Genomic DNA, 25,921 nt, shown 5'->3' on the forward strand with positions numbered 1-25,921 from the left:
CGGTTTTTCTCCACCACAGGACTCAGGGTACGTGGACCCGGCAAGAGTCCTCGCTTCAGATCAATGTTCTGGAAATTCGGGCAGTGTATCTTGCCCTGAAAGCGTTCCAGCAGTGGCTGGCAGGCAAGCAGATCCGAATTCAGTCGGACAATTCCACAGCGGTGGCATACATCAATCACCAAGGCGGCACACGCAGTCGTCAAGCCTTCCAGGAAGTCCGGCGGATCTTGATGTGGGTGGAAGCCACGTCCTCCACCATATCCGCAGTTCACATCCCAGGCGTGGAAAACTGGGAAGCAGATTATCTCAGTCGCCAGGGCATGGACGCAGGGGAATGGTCCCTTCACCCGGACGTGTTTCAGGAGATCTGTTGCCGCTGGGGGGTGCCGGACGTCGACCTCATGGCGTCCCGGCACAACAACAAGGTACCAATGTTCATGGCACGGTCTCAAGACCCCAGAGCTCTGGCGGCAGACGCCTTAGTTCAGGATTGGTCGCAGTTTCAGCTCCCGTATGTGTTTCCTCCGCTGGCACTGTTGCCCAGAGTGTTACGCAAGATCAGGGCCGACTGCCGCCGCGCCATCCTCGTCGCTCCAGACTGGCCGAGGAGGTCGTGGTACCCGGATCTGTGGCATCTCACGGTCGGCCAACCGTGGGCACTACCAGACCGAACAGACTTGCTGTCTCAAGGGCCGTTTTTCCATCTGAATTCTGCGGCCCTCAACCTGACTGCGTGGCCATTGAGTCCTGGATCCTAGCGTCTTCAGGATTATCTCAGGATGTCATTGCCACTATGAGACAGGCTAGGAAACCAACGTCCGCCAAGATCTATCACAGGACGTGGAAGATTTTTCTGTCATGGTGCTCTGCTCAGGGTTTTTCTCCCTGGCCATTTGCATTACCTACTTTTCTGTCCTTCCTTCAATCTGGACTGGAAAAGGGTTTGTCGCTTGGCTCCCTTAAGGGACAAGTTTCTGCGCTCTCGGTGTTTTTCCAGAAGCGCCTAGCTAGACTTCCACAGGTACGCACGTTCCTGCAGGGAGTTTGTCACATCGTTCCACCTTACAAGCGGCCGTTAGAACCCTGGGATCTGAACAGGGTGCTGATGGTTCTTCAGAAACCACCATTCGAGCCAATGAGAGATATCTCTCTCTCACGCCTTTCGCAGAAGGTGGTCTTCCTAGTAGCAGTCACTTCTCTTCGGAGAGTGTCTGAGCTAGCAGCGTTGTCATGCAAAGCCCCTTTTCTGGTGTTTCACCAGGACAAGGTGGTTCTACGTCCGGTTCCGGAATTTCTCCCTAAGGTTGTATCCCCCTTTCATCTCAATCAGGATATCTCCTTACCTTCTTTTTATCCTCATCCAGTTCACCAATGTGAAAAGGATTTGCACTTGTTAGATCTGGTGAGAGCACTCAGATTCTACATTTCTCGTACGGCGCCCCTGCGCCGCTCGGATGCACTCTTTGTCCTTGTCGCTGGCCAGCGTAAAGGGTCACAGGCTTCCAAATCAACCCTGGCTCGGTGGATCAAGGAGCCAATTATCGAAGCTTACCGTTCGGCTGGGCTTCCGGTTCCCTCAGGGCTGAAGGCCCATTCTACCAGAGCCGTGGGCGCGTCCTGGGCTTTGAGGCACCAGGCTACGGCTCAGCAGGTGTGTCAGGCGGCTACCTGGTCGAGCCTGCACACTTTCACAAAACACTATCAGGTGCATACCTATGCTGCGGCGGATGCCAGCCTAGGTAGACGAGTCCTTCAGGCGGCGGTTGCCCACCTGTAGGAAAGGGCCGTTTTACGGCTCTCTTACGAGGTATTATTTTACCCACCCAGGGACTGCTTTTGGACGTCCCAATTGTCTGGGTCTCCCAATAGAGCGAAAAAGAAGAACGGAATTTTGTTTACTTACCGTAAATTCCTTTTCTTCTAGCTCTAATTGGGAGACCCAGCACCCGCCCCTGTTTTTTTGTGTACACATGTTGTTCATGTTGAATGGTTTCAGTTCTCCGATGTTCCTTCGGATTGAAGTTACTTTAAACCAGTTTGTAATTATATTTCCTCCTTCTTGCTTTTGCACCAAAACTGAGGAGCCCGTGGGAGCACGGGGGGTGTATAGGCAGAAGGGGAGGGGCTTAACACTTTTGAGTGTAATACTTTGTGCTGCCTCCGGAGGCATAGCCTATACACCCAATTGTCTGGGTCTCCCAATTAGAGCTAGAAGAAAAGGAATTTACGGTAAGTAAACAAAATTCCCTTCTTTAATTTAGAAAAAATATATGAAAACAATTTAAAGTTTGATATTTTCCACTCTTAAACACTAGGGGCAGCAGCTGCTGAAATCCTGCTGTAGAGCTACTGTAGAACTAGCTCACATTATAACTGCAGTAAAAGTGGGCAGAATCTGCTCTCCTGTGTGTCATGTCACCTACCCCTCCCAATCTGGGTGTTTCTCAGATTGGGAGGATAAGAGAGAATGATGTTTAGAATCACAGTGCAGAGCCATTTTGTTGGTGGCCGCAAAGTGATCCTAATGTCTAAAGTGTAACTAAGGCCAGCTGCATAGTTCTCCATTGTTTCCCAATGGCCCACTCACTGTTTCCCAATGCCGCTCCCAGCCGCATGTGCTCACCTTAGACCTGCGCCCCCAGCAACCTGTCCTCTCAGCAATCACAGTACATAGCAGCGAAGGCCCGAGGTGAGCACACACAGGGAGGGGGGATGAGCGGAGGGGAGGGGGGGTGAGCGGCAGATCGGGGAGCAGCACGCCAGGATCAGTTACGGTGCAATCACCGCTGCCCGGCACCGGTACTAACCCCATCCCGGCGGGTGACAGGGGTAAAGGGGAGCACACAGCATATGCTGTGAGCTCCACAAAGATGGTGGAGATCTCCTCCCACTGCTGTGATCTGGACAGCCCAGATGACAGCAGACGCTGTTTCTGTATTAAGTATAGGGTCGCAGTCTGACAACGGTCTTCCATTCATAGGGGGCTGCCATAAATGAGGTTGGGTAACTGTCGTTTCTCACAGCAAATCCAAGATGGCAGCCCCCAGTGCTTCAGTAAATTTAGAATTAAATAAAAACTAAATAAACAATGAATTTAATTTTGTATTAAAAATACTTGATTTCATAATCACTATTATTAATACAAAAATAAAAAAACGTGACACCTTCCCTTTTTAAATACGGTTTCTAACCAGATATGTAGCTCTGTAATAATGATCAACACCCTGCCACCAGCACCATCCGGTCCATTTTGTGTGTGATTTTTTTTTTTAATTCTTTACCTCAAGATCTAGGCTCCATGTTTGCTTCTCTTCATCTTCTGTCTTCTCTCTATGAAGGTCTATGACTAATCCCGGTTATGTTCTTCCAGCCCCAGCAGGATCTCCCCCTGATCCTGGACCGCTGAACGGTAACTCTAGGGGAAAGCGAAGAGCAGAAGCGAGTGACTTGGACGGCTGTGAGGGCGCGCACCAGGAAAAGAAAGTTTGTAAAGGTTTTCACACAACTTAGCACTGCACATGGAGTTTGTGTGTCTGTACACTGCGTATCTTTCGATTACATGGGGGTGGGGAGTTGTGCAATTTAAAACCTCCTGCTCCTCAATTAGAGGCTGATAACACAAACAAACAGAGGTTTTACTTACCCTCCCTGGATCCAGTGTTCCCTCTCCACTACTTTTTGTGAGGTTGCAGCATTAGGCCGGGTCCACACGGGGCACTAGTGCGATGCTCGCATGAGACTCGTCTCGCGCTGGCAGCACAGCAGGAGCCGAGTGTCATGCGAGTGTGCCTGCATCTGAAGTCCGACCCTGCGAGCGGGTCAGCGCTGCGGAGGGGCGGGCCGGCACGGAGGAGGGGAGGGAGGGATTTCTCTCCCTCTCTCCTCCGTAGCTGGCTATTGTCATTCTCGCCCTGCACTTGAATTACACCGGTGTACCTCGAGTGCAGTGCGATTTTTCTCTCGCCCCATTCACTTGAATGGGGGCAAGAGAAAAGAGTCTCACCTTACAATTGCAGCATGCTGCGATTGTTTTCTCGGTCCGATTTAGGTCTGAGAAAATAATCGCTCTTGTGTGCTGGCACACAGGCTACAATTGGTCCGAGGGGAATGCGATGTTTTATCACACTCCACTCGCACCGATTTTCTCGCCATGTGGCTTAGGCCTTACTGTAATATCTACAGCGCTGCAACCAATCACTGGGCATAGTGCCTCATGCCATCTACATAGACAGTGTGAGTCCAGTCATTGGCTGCAGTGCTTTAGACCTGATGCTATCACTGCAGTCAATCAGTAAAGACTGGAGCAGCGGTGGAGAGGCAGCACTGGACTGGGGTGTTGGGAGGGCAGACTAAAGGTTCACTTTTTCATTTTATCAGTTCCTGATGGAGAAAGAAAACCTGACATGAGATTTATGCTGTCCCTGGTGCTTCAGGTAAAACCTAGTTTGAAAACCTGGTCGGGGACTGTGTCTTTGATGATTAGTCTGTGGCAGGTCCCTGGAGACGTCGCCCCACTCTTTAGTCTGACAGAAGCCCCCTATGTGTGTATCTATGGAGAGACCAGTCCACTTTGTGGATCGGGGCAGACACAAAGTCCCTGGCTGGGTACCCTTTTAATCATCCTTCTGGATGCACTGGATTAATCATTCTTCTGGATGCACCATTTAAATGAGTTAATGTATAGGATGCCGACACCATCTTATAGAAAGGGCTTATATTCCGGGGATATTATCCACAGTTACATAGCTTTGGGGTTTTACTGTATTGAAATGTAACTCTATGGTAGTGATACTTATTGTGGCGTAGAATATCACTATTTCTTTTTGCAAATAGGACTCTCAATCTTGTTTTCTTATCAGATGTAGTTTTATAGAAACCCAATGTGCGTGTGGCTGCAGAATGAACCCACACAAAAAATATATACAAGCGCCCTACAGATATGGGGACTTGTGCACCCAGATAAGATGCGAATAAGCTCTGAAAATTTCCAAGAGAATGGGGTTTTAGGTGTCTTATGCTGTTGTTCTGAGGGAGCACTCGGGTGGCACAGAGATGGTCATCTTGTAGCCTTATAGCTTTCTAGGCACAACATGCCCGGTCCGTCCCAGGTTTTGTTTTGATTTTTTTGTTTTCTATTGTGAATTTCCACTGCAAAATATGCATGTAAATTTGGGGCAATCACAGAATATTACACATCACTTGTCATAAGCATTTCCACTAATGTCAGCATAGAGGTAGTGACACAAGGGATTCACTTGAATTCTTCCAAATGACTGATCAGATTTTGGTTCCCACACCAGGACCATTGAATACCTCCAGGGTGCACATCACTGCTATTCCCCACTGTTGAGCCTAAAAAGGTGTCGACCAAAGATTAAAGGGAACCTGTCAGCAGAAATGTCCCCTAAAACCTAACAGATTCCCCCTCTGCAGCTCCTGGGCTGCATTCTATAAAGGTCCCTGTTATGATTGTGCCCACTTTCTGACCGAAAAAAAGTGTTTATAAAGTTGTACCTTTTTGGCTTCTGATTCTGTAAATCCGTCACGGGGGCGGGCTGCCTGATGGCCGTTATTCTGCCCCCTGGTCCTGTATGCCGCCCCCATCGCTGATTTCAATACTTCTGGACGCCGCCCACTGCTCCAGCCATCCCCGCGCATGCCCAGTGCCCATCTCTCGGGGATGAGCACTGTGCCCAGCGTCACGTGCACGCAGGGTTAAGATTATGGGCGGTGCTGTGATGTTTATTCCTAAGCAACCGCCCATAATCGCGGGACCGCGCTTTCGGTGTAGTCACTGCTCCGCGCTCTTCCCATCTATTTCCTGCCTCGGGGCAAGATGGGAAGGAGGCGAAGTGAGGTCAGCAGCAGCGCGCTTGCGCAGAAAGAAGCAGGCCGAGGGGGAAAGCGCGGTCCCGCGATTATGGGCGGTTGCTTAGGAATAAACATCACAGCACCGCCCATAATCTTAACCCTGCGTGCACGTCACCAGCGGTGACGCTGGGCACAGTGCTCATCCCCGAGAGATGGGCACTGGGCATGCGCGGGGATGGCTGGAGCAGTGGGCGGCGTCCAGAAGTATTGAAATCAGCGATGGGGGCGGCATACAGGACCAGGGGGCAGAATAACGGCCATCAGGCTGCCCGCCCCCGTGACGGATTTACAGAATCAGAAGCCAAAAAGGTACAACTTTATAAACACTTTTTTTCGGTCAGAAAGTGGGCACAATCATAACAGGGACCTTTCTAGAATGCAGCCCAGGAGCTGCAGAGGGGGAATCTGTTAGGTTTTAGGGGACATTTCTGCTGACAGGTTCCCTTTAAAGGGGTTTTCCCACTAAGGAAGTTACTTTTAATCAATAGATCTTGGAATAATACTAATTTCCACAATTGGATGTTTAAAAAAATAAAATGTTCCTGTGCATAAGCCCTTAATAAAGGGATAGACATGACCTTGGACATACCGGTACATCCAAAGTCATGAAGGGGTTACAGGGACTATGTCAGCACAGAGTGACTGTTCAAGCCAAGTAAAGGGGCTCGGTGCATCAGGGTGGCCAAACATTTAAATCCACCTTCCCACCTGCTTGTTTTCCCTCCATCTCCACCCTCTCCTCTTCTTTGATTGACAGCTCTGGCTTCATAGAGCCGAGAAGGGTGAAGATAGATGGAAAACAAGCAGGTAGGAAGGTGTATTTAATTGGCTGCTATGATGCACCTGTACTTGGTTTGAACAGTCATTCTGTGCTAACAGAGGTACCTTTATTGCTATGTTGGCCAAAATAGGGATCTCATTGGCTGCGGGGAGGTAACTTTGCCTGTGGGATCTAGTGGTGCAGCTTTCCCCACCTAAATTAGGCCTTTCAGGCTATATGCATCTCATAGAGTCGTGATTTCTTTTTAGTAAAAATTCATTAACACAGTTAGTGTTGAAATCCTATTCACATTTTGTAGTAATGAATCTTGTTTTGAGGTTGAGATGTAGGACCAGCTCCAGCCACAAGATGGCAGAAGATGACACCTAAACCCACGGTATTCCTGAATGAGCATTAATGTGTACTACAAGGGTTGTCTTGGACTTTTATACTATGGCCGATCCTTGGGATAGGTTACCAATATCTGATTGGGGGTGTGACACCCAGCATCCCCGCTAGGCCAGATGTTCTGGGCCACATCTGCCCTCTATTGATTCAAATAGGCGGATATGTAGTACGTGGTCGTAACCACTATTCCACTGACTGTGCTGTTCAGCTCTGCTTTTTAGCACATCTGGCCAGGAACAGCTGATCGATGGGAATGCCAGGGGTCGCTTCCCCACCAGTCCGATATTGATGACCTATCCGAAGGATAAAATTCCTGGACAACCCCTTTTTAAGTATTGCATTAATAATATACTGTTTTCCTAAGATCTAGATGTAATTCTATGGTAAGATGGCTCTTTATAAATGAAGCCCAAGAAAAATCAGCCAAGACGATGAGTAATACAATGTGACTGCTGCATGTTGCATGTATTTCTTAGGCAGACTCTCCTAATACCTAGAGATTTCTAATAATGAGTAACGAGTTCTTCCCATCTACTATAGTGATGTTAGGCTATAACATGGTTGTGTGACGGGTGGTAGTTCATACTCAGGATCGTAGGGGCCCGGAGGTCAGACCACCATAATTCACAACATGATAAGGTGGCTTTACACACTGCAACATCGCAAACGACATCGCTGTAACGTCACCGGTTTTGTGACATAATAGCGACCTCCCCAGCGACATTGCAGTGTGTGAAACACATCAGCGACCTGGCCCCCGCTGTGAGGTTGCTGATCGCTACAAATCGTTCAGGACCATTCTTTGGTCCTTTGTTTCCCGCTGTGCAGCATGATCGCTAGAAAGTCTCAGTGTGTAAAGGGGACTTTACAGCGACTTCCCTTTCAAATAGCTGCTGTGAGGTAGCGTCGTCGGCTGCGCTGCAGAAGACACGGGATCCAGGCACCAAGGTTCACAGCACACGGTTTATTATCCAAAGAAAAAGTCCACAATAGTACATATGTGCCTTTCCGGCAGAGAACTCAGGGAGATGTGATCACTCCCTCACACCCGGCACACCTGCCCTTGTTCCTGAATCTATTTAACCCTTCCTTCAGCCTGTAGGGAAACAGCATTAACCCTATAGTGGATTATCATGGAGTGAGCACAACCGGGGCGAGACATACCGGCCGTCATATATAACCCCGGTCACAGTCTCACATACCCCCCCCCTCAGTTCAAGCGTGCGGGGTTGAACTCCTGCCATCAAACACGGGCCGCGGGACAAGGCATCGGCGTTGCCCTGCAACCTACCGGCCCGGTGTTCAACCGTAAACTGGAAGTTCTGCAGAGAAAGGAACCACCGGGTAACCCGGGCATTCCGTTCCTTGGCGGACCTCATCCAGACCAGTGGAGAGTGATCCGTCACCAAGCGAAACTGCCGTCCCAGCAGGTAATAGCGTAGGGACTCCAAGGCCCACTTGATCGCCAGGCACTCCTCCACTACGCTATAATTCCGCTCGGGAGGGGTGAGCTTCCTACTTAAGAAGGTGACGGGGTGTTCCTCCCCCTGAACCACCTGAGACAGCACTGCCCCCAGGCCGACCTCCGAGGCGTCAGTCTGTACTATGAACTCCTTCCGGAAATCAGGGTTGACCAGAACGGGCTGTCTGCACAGGACCTCCTTCAGGGCCCGGAAGGAGTCCTCGGCCTGCGGAGTCCAGCGCACCATGACGGACTTCTTGCCTTTGAGAAGGTCCGTCAAGGGGGCTGATAGTCCCGCAAAATCTTTTACAAACCTCCTGTAGTACCCCACGATACCCAGGAAGGCCCTAACCTGCTTCGTGGTCAGGGGTCTAGGCCACTTCTGGATCGCCTCGACCTTGTTAATTTGGGGCTTAATCACTCCTTGGCCTATCACGTAGCCCAAGTAGCGGGCTTCCGTGAGTCCCAATGCACACTTCTTGGGATTGGCTGTCAATCCGGCTGTTCGAAGCGCGTCCACCACCGCTTGTACCTGTTCCAAGTGAGTCTGCCAATCGGAGCTGTAAATAATGATGTCATCAAGGTACGCTGATGCATACGCCTGGTGGGGTTCCAGCACTAAGTCCATCAACCTCTGGAACGTGGCCGGAGCGCCATGTAACCCAAAAGGCAAGACAACATAGTGGAAGAGACCCTCCGGCGTAACAAAAGCGGTTTTCTCCTTGGCGGACTCCGTTAGTGGCACCTGCCAGTACCCCTTGGTCAGGTCGAGCGTGGTAAAATATCGCGCCTGTCCCAGCCTATCAATCAGCTCATCCACCCGGGGCATGGGGTAGAGATCAAACTTGGATATTTCGTTCAATCTCCTAAAGTCATTGCAGAACCTTAAGGAGCCATCGGGTTTTGGTATTAGGACAATCGGACTAGCCCATTCACTCCGGGATTTTTCGATGACCCCCAGGCGTAACATTGTCTTTACTTCCTCCGATATGGCTTGTCGTCGAGCCTCCGGTACTCGGTATGACTTCAGGCGTACCTTCAGGTGGGGCTCGGTGACAATATCATGTCGTATCAGACTGGTCCTACCGGGCAGCTCGGAGAAGACATCGGGGTTCTGCTGAACCAACCGTCTGGCCTCTCGCCTCTGTGTCTTGGTGAGGGCTTCTCCAATCCTTACTTCCGGTTCGTCCTCTCCAGAGGTCGCTGGAGCCGGATGTGAACGACCCGAAGAGGAGGGAGGTGGGGAAAAAATAGCCATCAGGCTTTCCCGTTCCTGCCAAGGTTTTAATAGGTTGACATGGTATATTAGTTCAGGTTTCCGCCTACCGGGCTGCAATACTTTATAGTTAACCACCCCGACTCTTTCCTTTATCTCGTAGGGGCCTTGCCACTGAGCCAGGAATTTACTCTCCGCCGTGGGAATCAATACCAACACCCGATCCCCGGGATTAAAGGTCCGCACGGTGGCTTGTCTATTGTAGCGGCCGCTTTGCGCGGCCTGAGCCTCCTGTAAATGCTCCTTCACAATTGGCATGACCGCGCTTATGCGGTTCTGCATACCCAAAATGTGTTCAATCACACTTTTATGGGGGGTGAGCTCCTGCTCCCAGGTTTCTTTTGCCAGGTCCAACAATCCCCGGGGATGTCGCCCGTATAACAATTCAAAAGGCGAAAACCCCGTGGATGCCTGTGGCACCTCTCGTATGGCAAACATCAAATAGGGAAGCATCATATCCCAGTCTTTCCCGTCTTTGGAAATCACCCTTTTGAGCATGGTTTTCAGGGTTTTATTGAATCGTTCCACTAAACCGTCCGTCTGAGGATGATACACAGACGTACGCAACTGCTTGATCTGGAGTAGCCGGCATAGCTCTTTGGTCACTTTAGACATGAATGGGGTCCCCTGATCCGTAAGGATCTCCTTGGGCAACCCCACCCGACAGAACACAGCAAACAACTCCCGAGCTATAAGCTTGGCTGCAGTATGTCTGAGAGGTATCGCCTCTGGATACCGGGTGGCATAGTCAACGATCACTAGGATATGCTGGTGCCCTCGAGCAGACTTTACGAGGGGCCCCACCAGATCCATCCCTATCCGTTCAAAAGGGACTTCTATAATGGGTAACGGTACCAACGGACTGCGAAAGTGGGTCAGGGGTGCGGTAAGCTGACACTCCGGGCAGGTTTCGCAGAACCGTTTTACCTCCCCAAAGACCCCGGGCCAATAGAACCTTTGCAATATTCGCTCCTGCGTTTTCTTGACCCCTAGGTGACCACTCATCAGGTGTTTATGAGCCAAGTCGAGGACCCGCCGGCGATACGGCTGGGGCACCACCAACTGCTCTACCCCTACGCCCCGTATTTCATCTACCCGGTAGAGTAAATCCTGCTTAAGAGCGAAATGGGGGTATCTTACCTGGGCACCAGGCAGCTGTGCCACCCCGTCAACTACTGTCACCCGACTCCGGGCATGTATTAATGTAGGGTCCTGGAGTTGGGCTGTCCCAAACGTATCCGGGGACGCCTCCAACTCCGGGATGGGCTCGACCGTCTCGGCCTCTCCTGCCAATACCTCTAGGGGCGACCTATCAGGTTCACATCCTGTCCCTATCATGGGGACCCCTACGGCAGGCGTCCCGGATTCAGGATTGTAGGGCTCAGGTCCCGGACTGACCAATATCTGAGGGGACTTAGGAGGTCCCTTCCATAAAGTCCAAAAATAGGGCAGATCCCTTCCTAGGATCACATCATAGGGAAGAGTATTAATAAGTCCCACCTCATGTTGCACCTGACCGCAAGGTGCTGTGATGGTGACTATCCCCGTGGGATAGTCTCGGCGGTCCCCATGTATGCAAACCACCCCCACGGTACGTCCTGTGGCCTTTACTTTAGCCCTTAGGGTTGATCGCACAAGGGTCACTAAGCTTCCGGAATCCAACAAGCCTGTAACCGGACATCCATTCACCTGAATTTGGCACAAGTGGGGCTCAGTCTCTGGGTAGACCAGGTCAGCGGTACACACCACCTGAGCATACATTGAACCCCGCCGGGTAACCCCACAATCCATGGGCTCCGTGGTGAGTGGACACTGGGCTTCCATATGTCCCACCCGCTGGCACCGCCAACATCTAATAGGGAAGGACACCCCCTTGACGAGTTGTCGTTTAGGGTACATAGTTTTCCGGACCTCAGGGACGGAGGGTGCGGCTTCAGACGGGACGGTAGCGGACTCCCGCACCGGTGTCAGCGGTGGGTCCTTGGCCCTAGGCTTGGAGGGGCCGGACCGACGGGCGGTACGCAAAGTCTCAGTGTCCCGTATCAAGTCCTGCGTAGCCACATGCCGCTCTACCAGGGACACTAATTGGTCCAGGGTACTCGGGTCACCCTGTCCGACCCACCGTTGAACGGTGACGGGTAAAGTGCGCACAAAACGATCCACTACTACCCTTTCCACCATTTGCGCCGGGCTCAGAGTGTCAGGCTGCAACCACTTTTTTACAAGATGCAACAAGTCATAGGCCTGGGAGCATACGGGTTTGGCTTCCTCAAAGAACCACTGATTTACCCGCTGAGCCCGTACATAGGTATTCACCCCCAACCGAGCCAGTATTTCGGCTTTCAGGGTCACATAGTCAATGGCGTCCTCGGTACAGAGGTCCAGGTATGCTTTTTGGGGTTCCCCCGTCAGATAGGGTGACAATACCTCAGCCCACTGCGGGGTCGGCAGCTTTTCCCGCTCGGCCACCCGTTCAAACACCGCCAGGAACGCTTCCACATCATCACCCGGGGTCATCTTTTGCAACGCTTGTCTCACCGCTTTCCGGACGCTGCCGTCGTCACCCGGTCCCTGGGTTGTTGCTGCCGGCCCGGCACGGATCGACTTGGCCAGGAGAACCATCTGTTCTTGGTGCCTTTTTTCCTGCAATTGCAAGGCTTGCTGCTGACGTGCATTGGCCTGATCCATCTGTTCTTGGAATTTTTTTTCCTGCACTTGCAAGGATTGGAGCAGGTGTGCATTGGTCTGTTGCTGCTGTGCATTAGCCTGTTGCTGCTGTGCATTAGCCTGTTGCTGCTGTGCATTAGCCTGAGCCAAATGCTTTATTATGTCCTCCATGGCGTCGCTGGGTTTGGGCTGTAGTATAGCCGCTCGAATCCAGGACATGCGCAGCTGGGTCACCAGGGATGGATGCTACACCTCACCGGCTGTCATGCCCGCCGATTCTCCACCATATGTGAGGTAGCGTCGTCGGCTGCGCTGCAGAAGACACGGGATCCAGGCACCAAGGTTCACAGCACACGGTTTATTATCCAAAGAAAAAGTCCACAATAGTACATATGTGCCTTTCCGGCAGAGAACTCAGGGAGATGTGATCACTCCCTCACACCCGGCACACCTGCCCTTGTTCCTGAATCTATTTAACCCTTCCTTCAGCCTGTAGGGAAACAGCATTAACCCTATAGTGGATTATCATGGAGTGAGCACAACCGGGGCGAGACATACCGGCCGTCATATATAACCCCGGTCACAGTCTCACACTGCTTTGACACGTCCCCAACAACCAGCTAGGTCGCTCTGCAGGTCCGGATCGCTGTTGCGTCGTTGGCCAGGTCTGCCTGTTTGACAGCTCACCAGAGACTTTGTAGCGATCCCGGCCAGGTTGGGATCGCTGGTGGGATCGCTAGAAAGTTTCAGTGTGTAAACCCAGCTATAGAAGATGGAAAAACCCATTCTTATCTCTGGAGTTGTGTTTTGTCTTTGTTTGTATGTATGTATAAAAGAAGAAAGAAAACGACCAAAGTCCTGTACATTACAACCACATTTTTTATTGATAAGAGCAGGGAGATAGACACCACAGTGTACAATATAAAAACAATATCAAAAGAACAATGGATGACCTTATAGATAATCACCATATAAGCAGAAAACCGCATAAGAAGCAGGTAACAATTATATCCTTAATTCACACCACAAGATACTTGTAAATATATAAATTCATATACCATATGGTAAAATTCATATGCAAAAACTCAGTAATAACATAGAGGAGTAATATATCAATTGTTATAGAGGAAGGCAAACAGGCCATATATAGTGATGGATTAATATATAACAATATAATCCCCTAAGAGGATTTAAATATTGATACAATGATCATAAACAACCATAAATCAAAGCCTATAAGACTACATAGGGATTGCATATAATCAATCCAACCACTAGGTGTCAGGAAACCATAAATTGAGGCCTATATAACTACCTAGAGATTGCATATAATTAGCCCAACCATTAGGTGTCAGTGGTAGCTAACCATCATAAGTCCCCAAAAGGATAAGATTTTAAAGATGATAGTATAATTAACTGCAGTGATGGATTAATATGTAAAAATATAATGTATGTTAGTGGTATCGGTGGTTTCCTGGGGACAGGTGGGCGTCAGCAATCAATATTTTATGGCATAAAAACTGATATTTTAGTTTCTGCTTTCACTTATCTAGGTATGTGTGTGAAAGCTGCGAGCCCAAATTGTACTCGTGGCTCCTGACCACATACTGTCTCTTTCTATGTTCTTCCTTTATTCCTGGCAGTCTGAGACACTGTCTGTAGATTATGCCAACGCCTAGATTATCACCATTCTGGTGAATTGAGTGAACAGAGCCACCATCAGTGAGGGTAGGTCCTCATAGATTACGCACTGCCTGCCTCATTACACCTAAGGCTAGGTTCACATTTCCGTTGTTTTGCATCAGTCACATGCGTTGCTTAACTCATGTGACTGATGTGTTGTACAACAGATGACAAAGAACAAAATTCATTGTCGGACTCCGTTGTGTGCGGGGGCGGAGCGCGTGGGGGCGGAGTTCGGGGTGGAGCCGAGCGGGGCCGTGGCGCTGAGGACGTCAGTGCCGTGGGGACTGCAGGGCTGGGGACAGGTGAGTGAGTGAGTGCGCGCGTGTGTGTGTGTGTACATGCCGAGTGCGGGAGGGGGCGGAGCCGAGCGGGGAAGTGTCGGCCTCCCTGCACACGTATCCAGGGTAAATATCGGGTAACTAAAAGCAAAGCACTTTTTTCTTGGTTACCTGATATGTACAGTTGGGTCCAGAAATATTTGGACAGTGACACAATTTTCGCGAGTTGGGCTCTGCATGCCACCACATTGGATTTGAAATGAAACCTCTACAACAGAATTCAAGTGCAGATTGTAACGTTTAATTTGAAGGTTTGAACAAAAATATCTGATAGAAATTGTAGGAATTGTACACATTTCTTTACAAACACTCCACATTTTAGGAGGTCAAAAGTAATTGGACAAATAAACCAAACCCAAACAAAATATTTTTATTTTCAATATTTTGTTGCGAATCCTTTGGAGGCAATCACTGCCTTAAGTCTGGAACCCATGGACATCACCAAACGCTGGGTTTCCTCCTTCTTAATGCTTTGCCAGGCCTTTACAGCCGCAGCCTTCAGGTCTTGCTTGTTTGTGGGTCTTTCCGTCTTAAGTCTGGATTTGAGCAAGTGAAATGCATGCTCAATTGGGTTAAGATCTGGTGATTGACTTGGCCATTGCAGAATGTTCCACTTTTTGCACTCCTGAACTCCTGGGTAGCTTTGGCTGTATGCTTGGGGTCATTGTCCATCTGTACTATGAAGCGCCGTCCGATCAACTTTGCGGCATTTGGCTGAATCTGGCTGAAAGTATATCCCGGTACACTTCATAATTCATCCGGCTACTCTTGTCTGCTGTTATGTCATCAATAAACACAAGTGACCCAGTGCCATTGAAAGCCATGCAAGCCCATGCCATCACGTTGCCTCCACCATGTTTTACAGAGGATGTGGTGTGCCTTGGATCATGTGCCGTTCCCTCTCTTCTCCAAACTTTTTTCTTCCCATCATTCTGGTACAGGTTGATCTTTGTCTCATCTGTCCATAGAATACTTTTCCAGAACTGAGCTGGCTTCATGAGGTGTTTTTCAGCAAATTTAACTCTGGCCTGTCTATTTTTGGAATTGATGAATGGTTTGCATCTAGATGTGAACCCTTTGTATTTACTTTCATGGAGTCTTCTCTTTACTGTTGACTTAGAGACAGATACACCTACTTCACTGAGAGTGTTCTGGACTTCAGTTGATGTTGTGAACGGGTTCTTCTTCACCAAAGAAAGTATGCGGCGATCATCCACCACTGTTGTCATCCGTGGACGCCCAGGCCTTTTTGAGTTCCCAAGCTCACCAGTCAATTCCTTTTTTCTCAGAATGTACCCGACTGTTGATTTTGCTACTCCAAGCATGTCTGCTATCTCTCTGATGGATTTTTTTCTTTTTTTTTCAGCCTCAGGATGTTCTGCTTCACCTCAATTGAGAGTTCCTTAGACCGCATGTTGTCTGGTCACAGCAACAGCTTCCAAATGCAAAACGACACACCTGTAATCAACCCCAGACCTTTTAACTACTTCATTGATTACAGGTTAACGAGGGAGACGCCTTCAGAGTGAATTGCAGCCCTTAGAGTCCCTTGTCCAATTACTTTTGGTCCCTTGAAAAAGAGGAGGCTATGCATTACAGAGCTATGATTCCTAAACCCTTTCTCCGATTTGGATGTGAAAACTCTTATTGCAGCTGGGAGTGTGCACTTTCAGCCCATATTATATATATAATTGTATTTCTGAACATGTTTTTGTAAACAGCTAAAATAACAAAACTTGTGTCACTGTCCAAATATTTCTGGACCTGACTGTATCTTGGTTACCAGCGTACATTTCTTAGCGCTGGCTCCCTGCACCCGTAACCAGTGTAAATATCGGGTAACTAACCAAAGCGCATTGCTTAGTAACCCGATGTGTATCCTGGTTACGTGTGCAGGGAGCCAGAGAGAGCATGCGCAGCGAAATCCTACGGATTGCGCTGCTCAAAAAATGTTACAGGTTGCGTTCCTTCCGCCCCGCGGTCAGTCGTTTCACGACTGTTTAGTTGGGCGGAGGGTGCAACGCAAGGGCATCAGTCACAATCCGCTGCTCATACAAGTCTATGGGAACAACGGAATCCACTAAACGAATTCCGTTGTTTACCAGAGCAGCGGATTGTGACTGATACAATTTAACGGACGTGTGAACCTAGCCTAAGGTGGTAGGCACAGGGCAAGCTGACGGCAGCATACACGGTACACAATGGGGCAGTACACAGCCAGATGTAAGAAGTATGGTGTATATGAGCACTTACTTATTTGGGACTTTATTCTTTCTTTTTTTGTGTTGCACTTTGTAGGAATTCTGTCTTTAAAAGCTCATGTAGCGGAAAGGAGGGGAGAAAGGGAAGAATTACAGGACGCCCACACGGTGTGTGACCTCAGCGAGGAGTGCCAGCCTGTGCTGCCCAACGTGTAAGTATGAGGAGTCCTGGATATTTACTCCATTCAGATCCTCGGGCTTCAATATCAACGACTTCTGCTTAGAACAGGCCTCACGTGCAAAAACGCTACTTTCCTGCTGTATTTTTCTGAAGGTGTCCACACCAAAACATGCAATTTCAGTGATTATTGCATTATTTTTATGCGTTTTTAGTGGCAATTGCTCTTTTTCTTTCAGATCGCGCCTTTCATACTTTGCAGTCTTTGATGGGCATGGCGGCAGCCGGGCAGCACGATATGCTGCGCACAACCTGCACCGCAATGTTGTGAAGAAGTTGCCTCGTGGTAAGTCAAGGTTGAGACGTTGTGTCCCTCAGTAACAACCGAGAACGGAGTCATGAGTCCTCTCTTTACAGGGGATGGAGGCAGCGTGGACAAGATAATAAAGAAGAGTCTGCTTGATGCTTTCAGGCACACTGATGAGGAGTTTCTGAAGCAGGCCGCCAGCCAGTTGGTGTCTTACTGATTTCTGCAGTAATAGGATTGAACTCATCTTTGCATTGTTGCCTTGTTATTTCTGTTTTATCCTATAGGAAGCCAGCGTGGAAAGATGGCACAACGGCCATCTGTGTACTGGTTGCAGATAACGTCCTCTACATTGCCAATCTCGGGGACAGCAAGGTGACCACTAACTTTTCCCCTTAATTTAACAAAGAGCTTTACAGCAGTGGAAATAGCCATATTCTTGACTATTCACATATAGCGCATTTCCTATCCCTTTTATAATGTACTAGTCCCATGTAGACAGCTACTTTTTAAAGGGGGATTAGGTAATTAGGTTTTTCCACCCCCATCTGAAAGCAGCATAATGTAGAGACAGAGACCCTAATTTCAGAGATGTCACTTACTGAGCTGTTTGCTGTCATTTTGATAAAAGCAATGTTTTCTCTGTTGCAGATCTAGTAATTTATACAGAGCTCATGAATATGCTGGACTACCTGCAACATGACAAGTAGTCCTCTAATGATGATCTGTTGATTAGTCTGATTTTATCAAGACTACACTAAGCAGCTGAGTAAGTGACACATCGCTGGAATCAGGATCTCTGCCTCTACATTATACTGCTCTCAAATCAGGTGGCAAAAACCTGGTGACAGATTCCCTGTAAACATGACAGTCCAGTGATGACCTCTCCAATCCCCAGAGATTAGCTGTTATTGCAAAGGGCCAAGTCTGGCCAGTTATTTTCTGAATGGATCTATATACATTCGAGTGAGTGTGCAGACAAAAATGCAGGGAGGGACGGGGACTCCAGAAAGGAATTGCAGTTTCCATCATATTCAGATTGGTGTCAAAATGGCTGTGACCTGGATTGTGATGCTGCTTTTTTACATGAATAGGTCCTCTCTATTCTATAGTTATACTGTAAGTCCACTCGGGATATAGTGTGGAAATGCTGCTAGGCATAGGAAAATAAGGGATTTGACGCATGTCAAAGGGTTAAATTCACAGCAAAATCTGCAGCCTAAACTGAGATGCTGCTTGTGTCGGATCCGCAGTGCCGGTCACTTTGCTCTGCATCTGCGGCGTGTGGATGAAATATTGTATAGTCGCCTTCACAATTTTGGCACTGTAATGCGCAGACCATATTCTGCCTACTTGTTTGCATACCCTTCTGTCTTGGCATTAGATTTATTTATTTTTTTTTTTTTTTGTTCTTCTGCCTTTGTATTCCAGTCCTGGTCTGCACTCCAATCATCCCCTGTATTGTGTTCTCCATTTAGGCTTTGCTCTGCAGGATGAATGAAGAAACCCAGAAGCCCACCGTCTTGAGCTTGAGTAAAGAACATAATCCCACCCAGTATGAAGAGCGGATGAGAATCCAGAGAGCAGGAGGCAATGTGAGGTGGGCACTTCTACAACGCGTCCCCTAAATCTCTGCATGGTCCATAAGTTCAGATACAAATGTTTTTCCATGAATCCTAAATCACTCTTTTACCTGTATCAACCCCCCCCCCCTCCCCCAATCCTAAACCCCACTCAGGGTTTTGGGACAAACTGGCACATGCTACCTGGGATGTTCTTAAGTGTTCGTGTCTACAGTAATTTGTTGCCGTTCTGCCGTCAGGGTGGAGGAGCCCCCGCTCTGGGGTGTGTACAGTGATCTGCAGAATCGGCAAATTCTATGAAATGCCAGGCAGTTATCTGTCCTAGCCACCCTGCACAGGCTGCTCTGCCCGAGGGCTCATTTTGCTAAAAACATTTCACCAAGATATGGACTGTGCGATGCCTCCCGCTGGAAATCTTACATAAGACTTTCTAAAGATATGCAGACTACGCGCTTAGAGAGGTTCTTTTTTTTCTTGCTGCTTCTTTGCATGCACAAAAACATGGCTCTATAAACGGTAAATTAAAGCTCACAAATCACTAAGGCTTTGCACATAATTTTGATGGCATTCGTATACGTTCTTGTGCTGATGTCTTTTCAGAATACAATTTGCACCTAAATGGGCAATCTTTATCAGAGTTATTATTTAAAGGATACGATTACTAATAGATTAGAGCTAAAAGCTTTCCATGACCCTGGTCCATCTGCCCCGTCGGCAGTCTATGGACGCTGTACCAAAGCCCTTAGACCCATCTCTCTCCCATCTTGCTCCAGTTTGGCAACCATGGACTACCAACATGGCGGCTGGACCAGGGCCCTGCAATTCTTTTTGCTCCCCTGTGATGCTTACATGCATTTATTAGCCTATTTCGGTGATGAGCATGAATACTTGTAACTTCTCGTCTCCGTTATCTGGTCGTCCCTGCACATTTGATAATGGAAGTCTGTTAGGGGTCTTCATGCCCCTTGTGTGGGGAACCAAGTATTACAATGCCTGTAAATGGCCCCAATATATGAAGGAGCTATATAAGGTAAAGGACCCCCAAATTTGGTACAAACCAACTTTTTTTATTTTGGGTAAAACCTTCCTGCTGGTTTCCCAGTGAGTTTCTCTAAGATTAACATATGCTATTCTGTTTGTCAGAGATGGTCGAGTCCTTGGGGTGTTGGAGGTATCACGATCACTAGGAGATGGGCAGTACAAGCGGTGTGGTGTTATCAACATCCCAGATGTCAAAAGATGTCCACTGACAGACAGTGACAGGTAAGCAGAGCTATCGTAGACAAGCGCCGTGGCCACATAGCCATTAATCCTAGCCACCTCATGCCCTATTACTAGCTCCTACATGGTCATCATCAATGTCATCTCAATCTGTCTTCTTGGTGGACAAGTGTATTTCCATTAGATATAATGCAAGCTGCTGAAACCAAACGTCATCACTGTGTGCAGCTAGCAGTATCTGGCATGGAAAGTGCTTGTCTCTCCTGGAAGCTTAGAGACCTGGCATGTTCTTCTGGGTACATAGACCACAGGCAGGAAACTCATGTTCCTGCATATTATTTCTCTATTTATTACTTAGTTCCCCATTAAATTCTAATTCTTGAGTGACTTTTCTTACAACATTGTTGGGCCATTATGCCAATGTCTAGGGGCATATTTCAATGACAGTGGTAGGAATAGCCCTTAATTGTCAGATCATTTCCAGGAGGAATGAGAGAGGAGCAGCATAAAGCAGATGCGTATGAAATACTTCTGACCTCGAGTCATTTCATTCCCTATGGGTATTGTTTCCTCACGTTGTGTCGTCTTCACAAGTCTGTAGATTATTGATGTTACAATATGACCTGCTTATTCTATGCTCTTAATGCCACATCTGCACGTTCTTCACAAGGATTGACTGACATGTTGTTTGTAACCAGTGATGCTTCTTGTATTTGTTTTGAAGGTTTGTTTTATTAGCTTGTGATGGACTTTTCAAAGCCTTCTCAGCAGAAGAAGCCGTCCACTTCGTCCTCAGCCATGTACAGGTAGGGTTTTGGAGTGGGATGTATGTGCAGTTTGACATTGCTTGTAACTTGTCACATGGATAAATACTATTAACCTGCACATTAAACCCCGCTGCCTGGAGGAAATTAACTTTAGTCCTCCTGGCAGAGTTCTGGTTTTAGTCACCGGGGTGGTGCTTGTATGGGTTTAGTAACCTCTCTATGAATGGAGAGTGGCGGCTGTAACCGCCCCCCAGACTTACAGCTACTCAGCATTAGACTCGTTGGTCAGTCTGTGTGGAGGGCGTGGTTACAGCCGCTGCTCTCCATACACTGAGCGGTGACTGAACCCATGCTCCCTATGACTTAAATCGGAATACTGCTTGGAGGACTAAAGTTACTTTCCTCCTGGCAGCGGGGTTTGCTGTGCAGGCATCGGGCAGGTTCAGAATGCTATTTACTTGCAGATTGACCCCGTATCTGCAGGTTAATAGCATTTTTCCACATGACAAGTTCCCTTTAAAGGAACATTCTAGGAAACGTGATACTGTAATGGTTGGTGCTGGGCCGGCGCAGTGCATGGCTTTCTGTGTCTGTTCCTCCCGGAGTGCCCCTTTAAGTGACTCCAATGTAATGTATCAATGAAATGTTTGATCCTACAGGACGAAGACTCTGAATCTGAAGACATGGATGCTCGATATGAATCCGCCTGCCACCGCCTCGCAAATGAAGCTGTGCGCCGAGGCGCCGCCGACAACGTCACTGTGCTTGTAGTACAGATAATGCACTGATGTGATGGTGGGGGAGGGTGGATGAGATCACATAACATCATATTAATACTAGGGCCACATGGGAGGATGGTGGTGAGACAGAACGCCATATTACGATCTCCTGTACAGTAGGACTGTATTTTTTTTTATTTTTTTTTTTTGTCCAAAACATTTTTTTTCCCTTGAAGTCAGTGGGGTAACACGTGCAGGTCTGCATCATGAAAGGTATTCTGTTCATTTCATTGGCATTTTTTTTTTACCTTCTTTGAGAAAAAGAAATTTATCGTGGAAACCTCCCCCCCCTAACCTGATTGTGCGGACCCCAGTGCCATGTGTTTCATCCTGACATTCTTATCCATCAGGGACTTTGTTCAGCCCTGTGCCCTTATGAAAGATTTCCCTGAAATCCTGGGTTCATGGATTTATTAGGAAATGATATTTTATGCTGGGAAGCCTGTGAGCTCGGTATACATTATACCATACCACGACAACATCATTTGTTTGTAACATTGATTTTTTTTTTTTGATCTTGTATATTTCAGTAAAATATTTCATGACATTTTACGCACTTGTTGAATTTTTATTTCAAAATTTTCACTTCTGAATCAAGAATTCTGTTTTTATTGTTCTTTTTTCTTTCCCCTCCCCCCCCCATCAAACATTTCAGAAACCGCTGTGTTCATACACTATGGTGATGCAACAAAGCCAAAAACAATACACCGATTTGGCATTCATGAAGAGCACATTGGAATAAACTAATATTCTTCACCACGGTCAGGCCCTGCACGAGGCATAATACAGCATGTTAGTTTGTCTTCAAGATTTATTTATTTATTTTTTTATTTTCTTCGGCGCTCCATTGGGAGACCCAGACGATTGGGTGTATAGCACTGCCTCCGGAGGCCACACAAAGCAATTACACTAAAAAGTGTAAGGCCCCTCCCCTTCTGGCTATACACCCCCAGTGGGATCACTGGCTCACCAGTTTTCTGCTTTGTGCGAAGGAGGTCAGACATCCACGCATAGCTCCACTGTTTAGTCAGCAGTAGCTGCTGACTATGTCGGATGGAAGAAAAGAGGGCCCATATGGGGCCCCCAGCATGCTCCCTTCTCACCCCACTTGTGGTTTGTAAGGTTGAGGTACCCATTGCGGGTACGGAGGCTGGAGCCCACATGCTGTTTTCCTTCCCCATCCCCCTGAGGGGCTCTGAGGAAGTGGGATCTTACCGGCCTCCAAGCCCTGAGGCCGGGCTCCGTCCACAGACCCATTGAACCTGCTGGATAAGGAGCCGGGGTACCGTTCAGGGACAAGGCCCTGCAACTTTCAGGTACTCTGTGTCCCCGTACAGACAGGCACGCACACGCCAGACTTGCTGGGTGTGTTAGTGCGCCAGGGACAGTAGCGCTCCACGCTGGGGTTTGAGTCACAGCAGCTTAGCTGTGTGGATTCATGTGCTGGGAACTACCGCGCCGGCCACTCTCGGAGCGGCGGCGCGGCTGGGACTTGTAGTGCGCCGGGGACTTAGCGCCGACCGCGCTTTTACGGCGGCGGCGCTTATAAATTTAGTCCCCGGCTTTTGCGGCCTAGCTCCGCTTCGTTCCCGCCCCTTCCCTGTCAATCAGGGAATGGGACAGACGCTGTGCAATCGTCAGCGCCGAGGGCTGGAGCCTTATTTACATGCTCCAGCCCTCTCACTAGGCACAGTGGGACGCAGGTTTCCCGCTTTTGGTCTGAGCACGCCCAGGGCCCGCCCCCCCCTCCACAGGACGCCGGCAGCCATTCCTGCATGCAGTCTGGCTGGAGGACGGACACAGGCTCTGGGAGACCCAGACTAGGGATTTCTGGCGACCACACACCCGCGTTGGCGGGCGGTAAGCAGCACATTAGTGCTGGCCCCACTAGTGCCACAGTGTGTATTGGTGTACTTTTTCCTGTACCAGATATATATATATATATACTGCACTGTACGATCGCTTCTTGGTTGTATACCCCTATATTGCTCTGAGGAGACAGCAACATGTCATCCACAAAACGCAAGGGTGCCAAGGCACGGGCTGTATACACTGCTTGTACAGCATGTGGGGCTAATCTACCAGCAGGCTCCAACGACTCTCATTGTGTGCAATGTTCAGTCCCAGTGGCACTTCGTCAGCCAGAGCATATGGTGGTGGTAGCCCAGGCTGAGACGCCTGTGAACCCTGCCCCGGTGACGGGGACAGAATTTGCAGTCTTTGCTGATAAAATGTCTGTGACTATGACAAAAATCCTGGAGACCTTGCAGTCCAGGCCAGTTGCTCAGACCATGGACACTGCTGTGGCTATGTTCCCAGGTCCCCCTCAGTTGGAACTAATCCGTACTTCAAGGGGGTCCCAGGCATCACAGGCTGAGGGCTCTGACTCTGATGACAGTCCCAGGCCGCCTAAGCGAGCTCGCTGGGAGAGACCCTCCACGTCGTCACGCGGGTCAGGGTCTCAGCGAGAAGGGTCTCTATATGATGAGACAGAGGTGGGTGATCAGGAGTCTGGTCCTGACACCGCACTCAATTTGGATACGCCAGATGGTGACGCCATGGTAAATGACCTTATAGCGGCCATCAATAGGCTGTTGGATATTTCTCCACCAGCCCCTTCAGCAGAGGAGGCAGCTGCCCAGCAGGAGAAATTCCATTTCCTGTATCCCAAGCGAAAATTGAGTACTTTTCTGGACCACTCTGACTTCAGGGAATCAATCCAGAAACACCATGCTTATCCGGACAAGCGTTTTTCCAAACGTATGAAGGATACACGTTATCCCTTTCCCCCTGACGTGGTCAAACGCTGGACCCAGTGTCCAAAAGTGGACCCTCCAATATCCAGGCTTGCAGCTAGATCCTTAGTTGCAGTGGAGGATGGGGCTTCACTTAAAGATGCCAATGACAGACAGATGGACCTTTGGTTGAAATCTGTCTATGAAGCTATTGGCGCGTCGTTTGCTCCAGCATTCGCGGCCGTGTGGGCGCTCCAAGCTATTTCAGCTGGTCTGGCACAGGTGGACTCTTTCTTAAGTTCAGCAGTGCCGCAAGTGGCGTCCTTAACTATGCAAATGACTGCGTTTGCGACCTACGCTATCAATGCGGTACTAGACTCTACGAGCCGTACCTCAATGGCATCCGCCAACTCTGTAGTTTTGCGCAGAGCCTTGTGGTTAAAAGAATGGAAAGCAGATTCTGCTTCTAAAAAATGTTTAACCAGCTTGCCATTATCTGGAGACAGACTGTTTGGTGAGCAATTGGCGGAAATCATTAAACAGTCCAAAGGTAAGGACTCTTCCTTACCCCAGCCCAGATCAAGCAAACCTCAACAGAGGAAGTGGCAGTCAAAGTTTCGGTCCTTTCGAGGCTCGGGCAAGCCCCAATTCTCCTCGTCCAAAGGGACTCAGAAAGAGCAAAGGAGCTCTGATTCCTGGCGGACTCACTCACGCCCCAAGAAAGCAACCGGAGGTACCGCTTCCAAGGCGGCTGCCTCATGACTTTCGGCCGCCTCCCTCCGCATCCTCGGTCGGTGGCAGGCTCTCCCGCTTTTGCGACATTTGGCTGCCACAGGTCAAAGACCGGTGGGTAACAGACATTTTGTCTCACGGGTACAGGATAGAGTTCAGTTCTCGTCCTCCGCCTCGGTTCTTCAGAACTTCCCCACATCCCGACTGAGCAGATGCCCTTCTGCAGGCGGTGCATTCTCTAAGAGCAGAAGGAGTGGTGGTCCCTGTTCCTCTTCGGGAACAAGGACAAGGTTTTTACTCCAATCTCTTTGTGGTGCCAAAAAAGGACGGCTCATTCCGTCCTGTTCTGGACCTAAAACTGCTCAACAAGCATGTGAACGCCAGGCGGTTCCGGATGGAATCCCTCCGCTCAGTCATTGCCTCAATGTCTCAAGGAGATTTCCTAGCATCAATAGACATCAAAGATGCTTATCTCCACGTGCCGATTGCTACAGAGCACCAACGCTTTCTACGCTTCGTGATAGGAGACGACCATCTTCAGTTCGTGGCTCTGCCATTTGGTCTGGCGACAGCCCCACGGGTGTTCACCAAGGTCATGGCGGCAGTGGTAGCAGTCTTGCACTCTCAGGGACACTCTGTGATCCCTTACTTGGACGATCTACTTGTCAAGGCACCCTCTCAGGAGGCATGCCAACTCAGCCTGAACGTTGCACTGGAGACTCTCCAGACGTTCGGGTGGATCATCAACTTCTCAAAGTCAAATCTGTTACCGACCCAATCACTGACGTATCTTGGCATGGAGTTTCATACTCTCTCAGCGATAGTGAAACTTCCGCTGGACAAGCAGCGGTCACTACAGACTGGGGTGCAGGCTCTCCTTCAAAGTCAGTCGCACTCTTTAAGACGCCTCATGCACTTCCTCGGGAAGATGGTGGGCTCAGGGTACGTGG

At 49.0% G+C, this 25,921-nt stretch overlaps 1 protein-coding gene across 2 annotated transcripts in view; it reads left to right on the top strand.

The window, feature by feature from the left end:
• ILKAP (ILK associated serine/threonine phosphatase) overlaps positions 1 to 22,056 on the top strand; it is a 34,283-nt gene extending 12,227 nt beyond the window's left edge. For both annotated transcript variants that reach the window (XM_075338649.1, XM_075338650.1), the window contains exons 2-10: positions 3,371 to 3,493; positions 16,767 to 16,881; positions 17,087 to 17,193; positions 17,265 to 17,358; positions 17,442 to 17,529; positions 18,633 to 18,754; positions 19,881 to 20,000; positions 20,683 to 20,764; positions 21,385 to 22,056. In XM_075338649.1, the coding sequence (XP_075194764.1) occupies positions 3,371 to 3,493; positions 16,767 to 16,881; positions 17,087 to 17,193; positions 17,265 to 17,358; positions 17,442 to 17,529; positions 18,633 to 18,754; positions 19,881 to 20,000; positions 20,683 to 20,764; positions 21,385 to 21,513 (980 nt within the window). In that variant the 3' untranslated portion in view covers positions 21,514 to 22,056. The remainder of the gene's footprint in view (positions 1 to 3,370; positions 3,494 to 16,766; positions 16,882 to 17,086; positions 17,194 to 17,264; positions 17,359 to 17,441; positions 17,530 to 18,632; positions 18,755 to 19,880; positions 20,001 to 20,682; positions 20,765 to 21,384) is intronic.
• Positions 22,057 to 25,921: the final 3,865 nt, after the last annotated feature.

This window comes from Anomaloglossus baeobatrachus, chromosome 3 (assembly GCF_048569485.1).
Source record: "Anomaloglossus baeobatrachus isolate aAnoBae1 chromosome 3, aAnoBae1.hap1, whole genome shotgun sequence".
NCBI lineage: Eukaryota > Metazoa > Chordata > Amphibia > Anura > Aromobatidae > Anomaloglossus > Anomaloglossus baeobatrachus.